Genomic DNA, 16,483 nt, shown 5'->3' with positions numbered 1-16,483 from the left:
TTTTTTTTTTTTTTTTTTTTTAATTGGATGTCTCTCACTCTGTTATCCAGGTACACTTACGGCTCACCATAGCCTTGACTTCTTGAGCTTAGGCAATCCTACTGCCTCAGTCTTCCAAGTAGCTGGAACTACAGGTCCATGCCATCGTGCCTAGCTAATTTTTTTTTTTAATTGTAGAGATGAGATCTCACTATATTATCCAGGCTGATCTTGAACCTCTGGAATCAGGTAATCCTCTCACCTCAGCTCTCAAAGTGCTGGGATTACAGACATGAGCTGCTGTGCCCAGCCCAGAAATATTATTAAGTGTAGATTAAGGTCCAAGCCAGACTGTAGAGTTGCAAAAGCATATTCAGTAGGAACCTAATCATGAGTTATATCAACATTTCTAGGGCAAAAGTTGAAGTCACCCGACAGAAACTAATGGAAATTAAAGAATACAACTGAAGGCGTGGTTAAAGGAACAGAGAGTAATTAATTCATTTCTAGTACCAGAAAGGTGAAGCATGAAGTATATTAGATGTGGCAGATAGGAATGTAAAATAGTAATAATACTAATAGTCACTGACATTTATTGAGCACTTACCATGTACCTGGCACTATGTTTACCACTTCACACAAAAGATCTTACTAACCCTTACAACTATTCAGTAAGTTAACTCCCAGCATACAAGGTAACTCCAGCATAACTGGACAAAACAGTCACTGAATGAGAAAGAACAGAAAACCCTGAAGACTAGTGAATACAAAAAAGCAGAATTCTCAAGGCCACACAATCTGGAAAAACAAGTCCCAAATTGATAAGCTATTCACATATGAAAAATATTCATATTTCAGGCAGTCATAAGCTGACTAGAGACGGAGTGATTATTTTATTAATGAAAAAATTGCGATATAAAACTTAATTCTTTAAACTCACTAACTACTTAAAATGACCATTTCAACATTTTACCACCAATGCTCTCATCTCATTCTTTGGCCAACATTGCAAATTCCTGTTAGTTTGCAGTTCAATCATCAGTGTCTAGCCGAGCACAGATCACCTAAGCCCAGGAGGATGAGGGTACAGTGAGGCATTATCATGTCACTGCTTCTCCAGTCAGGCAACAGAGTGAGACCCTGACTCAAAAAAAAGAACAAAATCCTAAAGTAGTATCCATTGGGGTTTGTCTTTAAAATTATCGGCAGTATATGCAAACAATAAGAATATTTATTCTTATACTATAATGAGATACTTTGTGAACTATTTCATTTCAGGTATAAAACCATAAGTATTATATATACTTTCATGTCACTTCAGAATTTACATAGTGAAAACTGACATATCTAAGACAACATTTTTAAGCCTGGTGATATATTTCACCTTAGCAGCTGGAGATTTGTTCATTACTGCTGTCAAAGTCTGAATGGTTGATACAGCCAAACAATCCAACTGTCCCTGAAACACCTACCAAAGGAGAAAAAAAAGGCAAGAAATTAACAAATGTATTCAAGATTTTTATTCAGTTGGGAACCCTTTGTTCTGAAAACCTGAAAAAATAATTATTTAACATGCATTACATTCCTTTTCCAATGAAATGGATTTATGAAACACTATATAACCTGTAAGAAAAGTTACTTAAACAGAAAATAAGCCATATGTCAAGGAGGGCAAGGTCACATTCACTCATTACATTAAAATGTTTTGAGAAAAAAACACCAAGCTTAACACATGCTTTTTGAAAAATAATGGACAATCTCAAGAGGAAGGGAGGGAGTTCTATCACTGGAAATTCTATTACATTTCAATTTCCCTTCAAAAATACACTTGAGCTTTCTAAGCTTAAATTCCACTTGCATGTAGAATGATGAAGATAATTTGTTTACCTTTCCAAATCCTGTGTTAAAACTGAAATGGCATGTGCATATGCCAAATCATACTTACAAACAATTAGTTATACCTATTTTTAAATAAAATGCAAAATTTGAAGCAGACAGAAAAAATTTATCTCTAAGAATTATCATGAGCCGGGCTCAGTGGCTCAGCCTGTAATCCCGCGCCTTTGGGAGGCTGAGGTGAGTGGATTGCCTGAGCCCGCGGGTTCGAGACCCGCCTGGGCAGCGAGACCTCATCTCTACAATAAATCAAAAAATCAGCCGGGCATGGTAGCGCATGCCTGTAATTCCGGCTACTCAGAAGGCTGAGGCGGAAGGATCACCAGAGCCCAGCAGGTCGAGGCTGCTGTGGCAGGGAGTGGCCACTGCACTCCAGTCTGGGCGACAGAGTGAGACTCCAACTCAAAAAGAAAAAAAAAAAAAGAATTATCATGTTTTTAGAAGGCAAATTCAATGTCATATTTTATGAAAAAATAAAAGCTAGCTCCATTTTGTCTATTACTGCCATCATAAAAAAGAGGTGTGTTAAATTTCAGGGAAATACATTTTTAACAAAAAAAAACTAATATTAATACTAAAAAACTAAACATGGCTGTCATATCAGGCTTAGTCAATCATGAAAGCATAGAATTAGGACTAGAAAGCTATAAAATAAATAGTCTCGAAAATCTGCTTTCAGGAATGTATTACTATAATCTGATGGAAGTCAGTCCACAAATAGGATTTTCTTCTCTCTCTCTTTTCCCAGCAAACAGATCTGAGTACAAAGGGAACTGCTTAAATCTTTGTAAGGTTAAGCTAAGCTCTACTGGTTTTAGGCAAGTTATTTAATCCTAGAATCCTGGTTTCTGGTGATGTTGTTTGCTAAACATCATTACATAGAATAAGCACACTAAATATGTAATAAACATATTACAATATAGATTAAACATTCCGCATACAGCAGAATTTCATACAAATAAAATCTGTCCTAGACTTTATCCAAGTAAGCCAAAAAAAACTTTACTTCATCTACACTTTGGATTTGGAATATAAACCTCTAAGAAACGATTACAATTGTTTTATTAATCTAGATATGTACTCCTTAACAGAGATTAACACTTACAGAGCTTAAAAGAATATTCTGTAAATTGATGTTTCAAACCAGAAAAATAGCTTATAAAATCTCTTGCTATACCACATTGCTATGCTCTATTTATAAACCTATACATTGAGACAATGTGAATAAAAGACATTAGTAAAGTTTCTCACAAACATTTTAATAAAGAAAAGTAAAGCAATTTTTATAGATAGCTTTTTAAATTGAAATTACCTAATATATTGTGAGAAGCAACATAAATTATATGCTTTTGCTTTATTATACCCATATAGAGTTGAATTTTTAGAACAGAAAAAAGTCAAGTTTTATGCAAAATTAACACACAGAGTTCGGCATCTTCTTCCCTTCCTCCAAGATTCAGGTTGTCCATTGAATTATAATCATTACTTGTCAATAAGAAGCAAAGAATCAAGATATTAACAGTGACCATACATATTCACAAACAAAGCCCTAAGGTCCCAAAACACCACAGTGCTTAGAAAAGGAAGCCCCAAAATATGAAGTCACCACCAGGTAGACAGATTTGACATTGGGATTCCATTCCTGTACTTTACATCTCCTCAAACTGAAAAGACCACATACAGAGAAGTAACTCTATTGATTGCCTATATCAACTACCAAGATATTTTTCCTTTAGATGAAAGCAATTTTAATTTTTAAATAATTTTCAAAAATAACTAATGAATATTAGGCTTAGATAATGCTTGTGTATTTTACAAGAAGAAAAAGTACAGGAATAGTCACTCCCACTGACTGATTCTGGACTTCAGCTGAAACAAGATGCAGGCTTTGCAGATACCTGGTCCTCATTCATTTCTGTCAGTAATTTGTTGGCAAGGTCTTTCTCGTTCTTGTCTGCCACCTTATTTCTAGCATTTAAAAATAGCTGTTAAAAACAGAGACAAGAATAATGGAGAAAGAACATTAAATGGTTACCTACAAGCAGCAATGAAGCTTAAATGGATTTCCACGTCTTGTGAAAATCCAAGAATCTACTAGTGAAGTATACCACAGTTGTAGAAATTAAAAATTATTCACCTTTTGGATTACAAACAAGTATAGTTTATATACTATATGATACATTTCTCTCTTGGAACTAAAAGAAGAAACAACAGTAATTATTAGAATTAGTTAATATTCCTAAATTCTTAAAGAATCAGCAGAGAAGCCCTCACAGAAAAGAAGGAAAGTTGCTACTGAGATAAAGATACTGTAGTAAATAATACACAGTAAGGGTTCTGTAGTTAAGTAGTCAAATATAGTTTGTGAAATGCTATCCAACTAACTTTTTTTTTTTTCGAGCCAGTGTCTCACTCTGTTGCCCAAGGTGTAATGCAGTAGAACACTCACAGTCACTGCAGCCTTCACCTGCTGGGTTCAGGCGATCCTTCCACTTCAGCCTTCCAAGTAGCTGGAACTACAGGTGTGAGCCACCATGCCTGGCTAATTTTTTTATTTATGTAGAGACAAGGTCTCACCATGTTGCCCATGCTGGTCTAGAACCCCTGGGCTCAGGAAATCTTCTTGCCTCACCCTCCCAAAGTGCTGGGATTAAAGGCATATGCCACCGTGCCTGGCTGCCAACTAACTTTTAAAAGGGTTCTTTCTGGAAATATTTTTTGGAGTCTCAAGTATGCTAATGAGTACTTTGACAAGGGAGGTCAGTGTGTACCATTTCCTAAATTTATCTGACTGCACATTTTGTTAATACATTGACTAACAGAATTCTCCAGTCATCTAGAATTGAGCTTAGTTATATTTATTAGTTTGGCTTTTTTGTAAAGGAAGATTGGTATCATCTCTGACATACAAGGGGGTTACTGTCTTCTGAATGAGATAAAGGAATCAAGCATTTTAGTTTCAGTATATAAAACTTGGCATCCAAAAAGTCCTTGGCTCAGCAACAGTTTTTGTAAAGAGAAAAATAATTCAAATGCAAATAAAAGGGAGAGAAAGTTAGATGTATAAAGGAACTTACTAAAAGCATCCTATGAAGGAAGTTCTGCCATTTCAGAAATGAGAAAACAGAGTTTCAATTACATGCTGAAATAATGTAATATAAAATGAACTGGGATGGAAGTGTGGTATGATTTGGTATGCACGAGCATATGTGATGCTTAATATAACAATAAACTGGTATATACAATATAGGCTTTGGAATCAAAGACTAAGTTTGAATCTTGGCTCTGCAACTTATTAACTGTCTGCTTTTAAAGAAAACTACCGGCTGGGTGCAGTGGCTTACGCCTGTAATCCTAATACTTTGGGAAGCTGAGGCAAGAGAATTGCTTGAGCCCAGGATTTTGAGACCAACCTGAGCAATAGAGTGAGACCCTGTCTCCACAAAAAAGAAAAAGAAAATTAGTTGGCATAGTGATGAGCGCCTGTAGTCCCAGCTACGTGGGAGGTTAGAGGCAGAAGGATCACCGGAGTCCAACAGGTCAAGGCTGCAATGTACCAACAGAAAGAAAGAAAAGGAAAAGGAAAAGAAAGAAAACTACATCTCTAAGCTTGGTTTTTTCAAAAATTGAAAGAAAAATATCTCAGCAAATAGCTTTATTGACTAAATCAAATAATCCATGCTAGCTTATTAGCATAGTATTTGGCACATATGAAAACAGATATTATTATTAAAGTGATGAGAACAAATATTACACTTGTCTTAGTCAAAAGGCCAAGAAGCGATAAAAAGCTGATATTATTACCAAAGATTTTTACATGAACAATATTTCACATTTAGATACAGAAAAAAGAAATGCTCAAAGGTGACGAAAGCAAAAATGAGTAGTCTTTCCAGAAAGCATTAATAGCAATACGTATGAAAAATCATTTTAAAAGTTTACTCTTTCTTTTTTTTTTTTTGAATTGGAGTCTCACTCTGTCAACCAGACTGGAGTGCAGTGGCCACTCCCAGCCACTGCAGCCTCAATATATTCTTTACTATTTTATGCTATTCTTTATTATAGTACTATAAGGCAAACTATAAAGTATCATAAATGCTTTCAGAGATATCCCTCAAAACAGTGGGAAAAATTCAAGGTGCTGATACTAAAATGTTTATTCTGGATTATTCTGACCAAATCAACCAGTACTTTTCAGAATGAAGTCCATGAAAGAAAGACCTCACATAAAAAGGTGAAAACTCTTTGAAGTAGCTTCATTTACATGTTTCACAAGATCTCTTAAAAATTTGTGATACCAACCAGGCTCGGTGGCTCAGCCTGTAATCCCGCGCTTTGGGAGGCTGAGGTGAGTGGATTGCCTGAGCCCGCGGGTTCAAGACCCGCCTGGGCAACTTAGCGAGACGTCATCTCTACAAGAAATCAAAAATCAGCCGGGCGTGGTAGCCCGCGCCTGTAATTCCGGCTACCTGGAAGGGTGAGGCAGAAGGATCGTCGGAGCGCAGCAGGTCGAGGCTACGGTGGCCGGAAGCGGCCACTCCACTCCAGTCTGGGCAACGGAGTAAGACTCCAACTCAAACAACAAAAAAAAATGTGTGATACCATCTTGAAATACACAGAAATGACAGAATAAGAGATATTAGTTATTATGTACTTTCATACACTGCTGCTACAAGTGTAAATTAATAAAAATAAAAAAGCAAATTGTCATTTATGTCGTCTTACCATTATTTCTGCTATTTTTCTACTTTTCTATATTTTCCAATTAGCCACACAATTGTTCTTCCTACAATACTGTCTAATTTAAAAATCAAACAAGAAATGTTTATGTCTATGACCTAATAACATTCTATTCTACAAAATTGGAAAGAACTGTTATAGCAAAAAAAAAAAAAAATTGTGTTTACCAATAGGAAATAGTTAAGTAAATTATAGTACATCCATTTAAAATAATATTAAGTAGACATTAAAATCATGGTACATGAAAATAATAAATGTCTTAAATACTTAAAATACAAAATTCTATGTATCAAATGCTCACACTAGATTTTAACAATGAATAACAAAAAATATGATTTAAAAATGGGCAAAGGATTTGAATAGGCATTTCTATGAAAAAGACATAAAAATGGCCAATAAGTACATGAAAAGATGCTCAGTATCACCACTCATTAGGGAAAGGCAAATCAAAACCACAATGAGCTGGGCTCAGTGGCTCAGCCTGTAATCCCACGCCTTTGGGAGGCTGAGGTGAGTGGACTGTCTGAGACCGCGGGTTCGAAACCCGCCTGGGCAGCGAGACCTCATCTCTACAATAAATCAAAAAATCATCCGGGCATGGTAGCGCATGCCTGTAATTCCAGCTACTTGGAAGGCGGAGGCGGAAGGATCGCCAGAGCCCAGCAGGTCGAGGCTGCGGTGGCCGGGAGTGGCCACTGCACTCCAGTCTGGGCGACAGAGTGAGACTCCAACTCAAAAAACAAAACAAAGTAAAACAAAACCACAATGAGATACTATCTCACACCCAATGGGACAGGTACCATCAAAAAGCCAAAAATAAAGAAAATAAATGTGGCAAGGATGCAAAGAAACTGGAACCCTTGTACACTATCGGTGGGGATGAATATAAATAATGCAGCTACTATGGAAGACAGTATCGAAGCTCCTCAAAAATATTAAAAATTGAATTGCCACAAATCTAGCAATCCTACTTCTGGGTATACATTAAAAAAAATTGAAAGAGGTGCCTCAAAAGGATATTTGATACCCATATTCATAGCAGCATTATTCACAGTAGCCAAAAGTTAGAAGCTACCCTAATGCCCACTGAGAGATGGATATATACGCAAAATGTGGTATATACATACAATGGAATATTATTCAGCCTTATTAAGGAAGGAAATTCTGGTAGATGCTGCAACATGGAAGACTCTTAACGATCTTATGATAAATTAAATAAGGTAGTCACAGAGGGACAAATACAATTCCACTTACATGAGGTACCTAGAGCAGTCAAATACATAGGGACAGAAAGAAGATTAGTAGTTCCCAGGAGGTGGGGAGAAGTGTAAATAGAGAGTTGTTTAATAGGCACAAGATGAAGAGTTATGGAAAAGGGTGGTACAACAATGTAAATGTACTTACCACCACTAAACTGTATACTTAAAAATGGTTAAGATGGTAAATTTTATGTATATTTGACTACAATTATAGAAAAAATACTTTAAAATGTCTACAGGCTAGAAATGACCATAATTTATTTTATTGAATTATTCTATGTTGACAACTTATTCTGTAAAACAAAGAGAACATTTTCATAATGAAAAAATAAGTTTTATCTTAAGAGATAAGAAACGCTATTTCTTACATGAATGATGAAGATGAAACAAAATTATGGCAAGTTATATGTATACTAATTAATTTATGAGACTGATGCGCTGCCTACTGCATTAAGGAGGCAACTATACTAATTAATTTAAATACGGATTTTTAAAAATCCATATACTAGGAATTAAACTTCATATGCCTATTTTTAAATTATGTCCATGAATAGCTGATTCAAGATACACTCATTGCTACAGAAAGAAAGGTTTTATAAAATCTGACTTTACATGTTTCTCAAAGTGGTAGAAGAAAATATTTCTAACCAATTACATTTTATTCTTTTTAAAGTTGAAATAGAAAACAAAAATAATCACTTTCAGAAAAGAGTTTTAAAAGCAGATATTAGTAAATTTACTCATCTGAACTAACATAAGTATTTCATCTATTGTAACATCCATGTCAGAGAAAAATAGTGAAAACATTTGATTCTACAAACAAAACTACATTTAAAAATGTGATATCAAAATATAATATATGACTGATCCCATACCTTTAAGATCCATGAAGGAAAATGTGTTTCTTTTGAATTTTAGAACTTATTTTTGTCAAAATAATTCCTAATTTTCATATTAACCATATTCCAACACATATCATATTAGGTAAGTTAAAACTCTTAATATATTCATACATAAAAGGAGGGTAGTCTCCCAATGCAGCTTATATCATTTAACACATGATGTAGTTCTTCTAATACTTTTAAAATAAGCTTGAGCTTTAGGTTCTAAATACTTGGAGCTATGTAGTACAAAGGTGAAGATAAAAAAGAAAGAGGAAAAGCATTTTTATGCCCCTTCTTTGGCAGAAAGTCATGCAGTCAGGCAAAATTTCAAGCCAAATACATTTTGTTTCCAATATTTATTCTCCTCCCCTACTCTAGAGTAACCCTGCTGTTCTAGGTCCCTAACTATAAATTAATCAACTCAACTTTATTTCTTAAGCTTCTACTGTGTGCCAAGGACCTAATGATGGGAAAGAAGAGATCAAAGTCAGCATGCTTGCTTTCAAATAGTCCACTGTTTAGTACAAAACACAAAGAGTTTTTACATGTCACCCCACAGACTATGGCGGCCAAAAATATGTATCTATCTAAATCTGGCAGAACCAAAGAATATCACAGTAATTTATTTATTTATTTATTTAAGAACAGGAAAGAAAGTATTTCAAGGAGCTGTGAGACCATCAAGGAAACAAAAAAGCAGGAATAAGGAACCATGGAGAGTTGAATAAGAGCTTGGGTAAGAAAGACTACTTAAGAGGTAGGCCTTGAGCCAGATCTCTTAGAACCTGGTACAAGTCATGGTAAAGAGATTTTAAAATCACTAGAAATGTTTAATGGTGGGGAGAAGACATTTTAAGCAAAGGATTTATATGATGACACCAGTGTGTTAAAAAGAGAATATTAGCTTCAGTGTGGAAGAGAATAAGACTAAAAAGGGAGAACAATTAAGAAATATTACAATAATCTGCCAAGAAATTAAACAGTGAAACAGAGCAGTGACAGTGGAAATAAAAGGCTGCATTTAAGAAAAGTATTTTAAAGCCAAATTGTCAGAACTTTTGAGACAAGCAGATGTGGAGAAGGAGAGAGAAGGAAAGATTGGTTCCCATGTTTCGCCCTTGAGAAACTGAGTAGATAATGGTGCCTCTGACTCACATTGGAAATACAGGAAAAGCAGCTGTAGGGATGAGGCAGGAAAAGGGAGACGATAAAACAAGGAACAATCTGTTCCGTTTTAGATGTGAATAAATCTGAGATTTCCAAGAGGCATTCAAGTGAAATTCCTCAAAAAACAGCTGCACTAACAGAAAGAAATTTGGATATTATGGATACAATCAAAGTTATGCATGTAGTTGAGACTATTCAAAGGGTAAGCAAATTAAAAGGAAAGAAAAAAGAGAGCGAGAAAGCCTAGGACCAAACAGGGAATGCTAGTATTTTTAGAAAGGGCAATATTTCAGAGACCAAAATGTGACCACAGTGATACACAGAAAAAAAGATGAACCTAGAAAAGAAGACAAGTGTGTTGACATTTTAGAAACAAAAATTGTTTAAATGTTTCAAGAAGGAAATGATCAACATTAACAAACAGAAAATGCCAGCTAAGATAAAAAGAGGTATCTACGAGAGTTAGAAACTAGAAGGTTTTCAGTGTGACCTTGATTAAAAGTTTCAATGGAGTTGCAGGGAAAGAAGCCAGATACACATTGAAGTTAATGGAATTCCATCCAAATCTGTACCATCTATCAAAATGCACAAAATGCAATACCAGGGATGCCCAAAAAATGTGTATACATTTTAAGAGATGTTCACCATAATCAGAAGTGTCTGGATGCTGATGATAACTACTTTGAGCACCTCTTGTAACTGCAGAAGTCAAATGTAACTTGTATTAATTTTATTATTACAATTTTAATACAGGTTTTTCCTATCTTAAGATGTGTGTACATTTTTTTGGTACCTGAGTATACATATTATCTTACTCTTGAAGCCACAGCAGATCTTATCACATTTAAGAATTAGGAAGAAGGAAATTTCTCAATTAGGTCATAATAGTTGTGTGACAGTACCTGACAGACATATTAGGTGTCTGATAGTTCCATGTATTTTATTTTATTTTTTAGTTCCATGTATTTTAAAAGAGTTTTTTACAGAGAGCACAAATGAATTTCTACTTGGAATACATTATGTCACTATGAGAAAACAAAGTAAAAAACAAACAACCCAGAGCTGAAACACTTTGAAATAAAGCAGCAGCAGTCAGGCAACAATATTATAGTTGGCTTCTGGTGTGTCTGAGTATTTTTCACTGATCTTGATTTTCCTTCAATTGTCTAATCTAAAGATTTCCTACAAACTTGGACAGTAAATATATACATATTTTTTTGAGTTGGACTCTCACTCCGTCACCCAGGCTGGAGTGCAGTGGCACGCTCGCAGCCACCCCAGTGTGGACCTGCTGGGCTCAAGTAATCCTTCTGCTTCAGTCTTCCAAGTAGCCAGAACTACAGGCACGCGCTACCAAACCTGGCTAATTTTTTTATTGTTGCAAAGATGAGGTCTTGTCAAGTTGCCCAGGTTGTTCTTGAACCTGTGGGATCAGGCAATCCCCTCACCTCAGCCTCCCAAAGTGCTGGGATTACAGGATTGAGCCACCACGCCCTGCCAGTAAATACATTTTATAATCAAATATTCACTACCAAGGCAAAATGCATTCAAATGAGTTTTAAAATACAGCACATAAAACATGTAGGAAATAAACAGAGGGTGCCAAAAAAAGTATACACATTTTAAGAAAGGAAAACACTGTATTAAAATTGTATTACTCAACATATACTGACAACATAAGATTAATACAAGTCACGTTTGACTTCTGCAATCACAAGAGGTAATCACAATGGTTACCATCAATGTTCAGACACTTCTGATTATGGTGAACTACTGCAGGACTTGTGGCTGTGTGAGGCCTCCCAGATGTTCCCTATGCACATCACACACAGTACCATATGTCTCAAACTTATCACAAATGCATGCAATTGTTAGGCATGTTAGAGGTTCTATTGCATATTCATGCCTTCATTGTTACTGTACTTCCACAACATTCTCAAATTTCAAATACTACTTCAAAATGGCATTGTGCTCCTCAAAGGACAACCATGCTTTTGTCATTTTCTTTGACTGTCCTACCTGTCGCATGGTAACACCAGCATTCAGTTGATTAATGCCATCTTTTGAGTGAACATCAACTCAACTTTGAAAAGTAACACATAGATAACATCTCTTAAAATGTGTATGTGTTTTTAGGCACCCCTGGTATATGAGAGAAAATGCACAATAAATTAAGTTAAAAAAAAAAGACTGGGATGTTAAAAGATTGCCAACTTGGTGACTCAAAAAAAAAGAAAGAAAGAAAGATTGCCAACCACTTAACAATTGGGTCTGGATTTTTTATATTTCTTTTCTTTTTTTTTGACTTGGAGTCTCACTCTGTCACCCAGGCTGGAGTATAGTGGCATGCTCACAGCCACCACAGTCTCAACCTGCTGGGCTCAGGCAATCCTTCCATTTCAGTCTTCCAGGTGGCTGGAACCACAAGTATGTGCCACCACGCCCAGCTAATTTTTTTACTTATTTATTGTAGAGAGGCGGTCTCGCCATGTTGCAAGCTGGTCTCAAACCCCTTGGTTCAAGCAATCCTCTCCGCCTCCCAAAGTGCTGGGATTACAGGCGTGAGACACCGAACGCAGCTGATGGTTTTCTTTTTCTTTACACTTTGTTCATCAAATACTTTATTTTCCCAGTTTTGTTTATGTGAGCTAACACCATTTCTCTTAACTGAAAGTCAGAACATGGTGTTCTCCTTTGTACTTGTGTTCCTTATCATCTATTTGATGCAGTTTTCCATATAGTCTATTCTCTATATCTCATGTTTTGGCATGAAAATACTGTCATGCTGAAAGTATACATTGTGCAAAATTTACTTATAAATATAATAAGATTTCTATAAGTTTTCACTAACTTTTATAGCCTCCATATTGCAGAAGAGGGTAACACTGATATTGGAAAATCTATCAAGTGGCTGGTTGCTTCAAAGTTAGTTTGTATTAATGTTATAGTATGGTTTAGAGCTATCAAAAACATATTTATTAGTGCAATCTATTGGTATTATTCATATTGATGTCAGATCTTACTTTTTATTAATAGAAACATTATATTTTTTACAACAATAATTATGGGAATTATTACCAATTTTCACCCATGAGCAAAAGTTTTATAATTACTTTATTATTATATGGGAGAACCAATTGCTATCAAGGTTTTTATTTTATATGAGTACATATTATGTTAATAATCACAGAAGCCGGGCTCGGTGGTTCAGCCTGTAATCCCACACCTTGGGAGGCTGAGGTGAGTGGATTGCCCGAGTCCGCGGGTTCGAGAGCCACCTGGGCAACTTGGCGAGACCTCATCTCTACAATAAATCAAAAAATTATCCAGGTGTGGTAGCATGCGCCTGTAGTTCCAGCTACTTGGAAGGGTGAGGCGGAAGGATCGCTGGAGCCCAGGAGGTCGAGGCTGCAGTGGCCGGGAGCGGCCACTGTACTCCAGTCTGGGCGACAGAGTGAGACTCCAACTCAAAAAAAACAAACAAAAAAATAATCACAGAAAATGTTCTTGACCTTGACAGAGTGCCAAATTATTTATCAATTTTTACTTAAAGAATGACAAAACTAGTTGGGTATGGTAGCGCGCACATATAGTTCCAGCTACTTGGAAGGCTGAGGCAGAAGGATTGCCTGAGCCCAGGAGGTCAAGGCAGTGGTAGCCATGATCATGCCACTGCACTCCAGCCTGTGCAACAGAGTGAGATTCCTACTAAAAAAAAAAGAAAAAAAAATTACCCTCACCAAACACTTCCTTTGATTAGCCAAGTACAGTTGATCCTCTGTATCCCATGGGTTTCCACATCCATGGATTCAACCAAAAATTTTGGGGGGGGGGAATTGTATCTGCACCAAACATATACAGACTTTTTTCCCTTGTCATTATTCCCTAAACAAAATAGTATAACAACTATTTACATAGTACTTAAATTTTATTAGGCATTATAAGCAATCTAAAGATGATTTCAAATATATGGGAGGATATATATATGTTATATGCAAATACTACATCCTTTTATATCAAGGACTTGAGTATCTGTGGACTTTGATATCTGCAGGAAATCATAAGACCAATCCCCCATAGATTCTGAAAGATAACTGTAATGGTATAAAACATTCCAAACTGGTTTTAAAGTAAATCAAATAAAAGATATGCAATTTTTGTATTTTTGTGAATTTGAAATTTTAACATTAAAAAAAAAAAGAAGGTATCTGTGAAACAACTTTCTAAGCCAGAGGAATACCATTATTGAAAGAATTTAACTTCAAAATTATATAGATATAACTTAATTCATTTAAAATATATTTCAGTCTTCCAGGTGGCTGGAACCACAAGTATGTGCCACCACATACCATTATTGAAAGAATTTAACTTCAAAATTATATAGATATAACTTAATTCATTTTATATATAACTTAATTCCTGAGCAACTGAGCCCAGGAAATTATGTGTTTTTTATTTAAAATTTCTAGCCATTATTTTTGGGTGTTTATATTTTATACTTTCATTTACTTATAAAGTAAATTAGCTTCTTTATTTTAATCTATATAACAATGTATCTAGATTTATCTAGAGTCATTTAAATTTTATAGAATAACATAGTTTGATAAAAAGCAAGTACCCTGTAATAATTTAGGCATCATCTATAATTTGGCCATAAAGATCATACTCATGGCGGGCTCGGTGGCTCAGCCTGTAATCCCGTGCCTTTGGGAGGCTGAGATGAGTGGATTACCTGAGCCCGCGCGTTTGAGACCCGCCTGGGCAGTGAGACCTCATCTTACAATAAATCAAAAAATCAGCCGGGCGTGGTAGCGCATGCCTGTAGTTCTGGCTACTCGGAAGGCTGAGGCGGAAGGATCGCCGGAGCCCAGCAGGTCGAGGCTGCGGTGGCCAGGAGCAGCCACTGCACTCCAGTGTGGGCGACAGAGTGAGACTCCAACTCAAAAAAAAAAAAAAGATCATACTCAAAGCCATGAGCATGGCGTATTTTTTCGAATAGTTTCCTAACTGGTCTTTTTCTTCCATACAATAACCAAATATAATTCCAGTCATATCCTCTTTGACTGAAACCTTCCACTAGTTTCCTATGCTGGTGATCAATGTAAACTTCTCACTGGTGATCAATGTAAAAATCTACAAAGTGCTTACCATGATCTACAAGACTACATAATTTAGCCTTCAGCTCCTTTTCTGATTTTCTCTCCAGTCCCAAACTACTTGTTGCTCCTTAATACGCTAAGAGTGCTTCTATTTCAAGAACTATGGTGTCCTCTCTTACTGGAAGCTCTGCTATCTGTGTAGCTTGGCTCAGTCATTTCCTACATATCTCTGTTTGAATGTCCCCTTACGGGAGTCTTTTCCTGGCCAACCTATATACAACAACAACATCTATCTCCTCTTAGGGATATTCTAACCCTTTACCTAGTGTTTCTTTATGGCATTTACCATCACTTGAGATTCAACGTATTTTTTGTTTCTCGTTGTCTTGACCCCAAACAAAATTTAAGCTCCTAGACAACAGGCTATTTGTATCAACAGTCTGAGAATAGTATCTGACACACAGTTGGTAATAAATATTTGTTAAATGAATCTATTTAGTTAATTAAAAAGTTATTTCTTATACAAAACAAAATAGCAAATGACATTCAATTTGAATTGGAGCAATAGGTTTGCACCAAGAAATCCACATATTTTATCAAATACTCCCTAAATCAGTGGCATGCATTTACAGGGCAGGTAACTTGGGGTCAGGCTTACAGATTGTGGTAGACAACAGCATTCTCATGAGAAATTGAATTGTTTTTCAAAGAATTAAAGGCAAAATCTTGATCATCTTAGTACACTCTGACACAAATAATTAGAAGAGCTTGAAAGCAACTAATGACTTAAAAGGCCTCAAGGATATTCCTGGATGAAATAGAAACAAAATACATCATAAATTGAAATCTTCTCATACAAGGAAATTAGTTTCCAGTTTGACTACCTTTAAAGTATTTTGACAAATGTAAGTGATATTAGTTTCAATGCAAGAAAAAAACTCAGTTACATTATTAAATGCAAACACAAAGTAACTATAAAAACTTAGTAGTAATAATATGCTTAAATGTGAATCAAAACATAAACAAAACAACAGTTTCTTAAAATGAAAGACAGCAATGAAAATAGAAAAATAAAAATACCTTGCAGTTCTGCAGTAGTCGTATGAGATGTTCAAAGCAATTACTGTTAAGGAAAATGGCCTGAAGAACAGGCCTATCTCTACAATCTAACATGGCTGTAATGGTATCTAGAAAAATAAAAACAAAATCATCCATGTAAAAGTGAAAATTTGGGAGTGTACGTCATTTTACTCTAATCAAATTTTTAATTAAGGCATATCTGTTGTAAAACATGCAAAGTATTGGGAAATAACAGGAATGAGAAGTAGAAAACAAAACCTGTAATCATTACTTCACAATTGAATATTTTCATACTTTATTATTAAAAATGTTTAAATTAGGAGCCGGGCTCGGTGGCTCAGCCTGTAATCCCGCGACTTTGGGAGGCTGAGGTGAGTGG

General features: G+C 35.6%; 1 protein-coding gene across 1 annotated transcript in view; it reads right to left on the bottom strand.

Annotated features, from left to right (window-relative positions):
* Nucleotides 1-16,483, bottom strand: part of NBEAL1 (neurobeachin like 1) — a 211,707-nt gene that overhangs the window by 124,097 nt on the left and 71,127 nt on the right. Inside the window, exons 11-12 of the mRNA XM_008073238.2 lie at nt 16,105-16,211; nt 1,364-1,447 (exon numbers count right to left, since the gene is read on the bottom strand). Coding sequence (XP_008071429.2) covers nt 1,364-1,447; nt 16,105-16,211 — 191 coding nt within the window. The remainder of the gene's footprint in view (nt 1-1,363; nt 1,448-16,104; nt 16,212-16,483) is intronic.

Source organism: Carlito syrichta, unplaced genomic scaffold, assembly GCF_000164805.1.
Source record: "Carlito syrichta isolate Samal-C Ts95f unplaced genomic scaffold, Tarsius_syrichta-2.0.1 Scaffold315782, whole genome shotgun sequence".
Classification (NCBI taxonomy): domain Eukaryota; kingdom Metazoa; phylum Chordata; class Mammalia; order Primates; family Tarsiidae; genus Carlito; species Carlito syrichta.
This window is presented reverse-complemented; position numbering and strand designations above follow the sequence as displayed.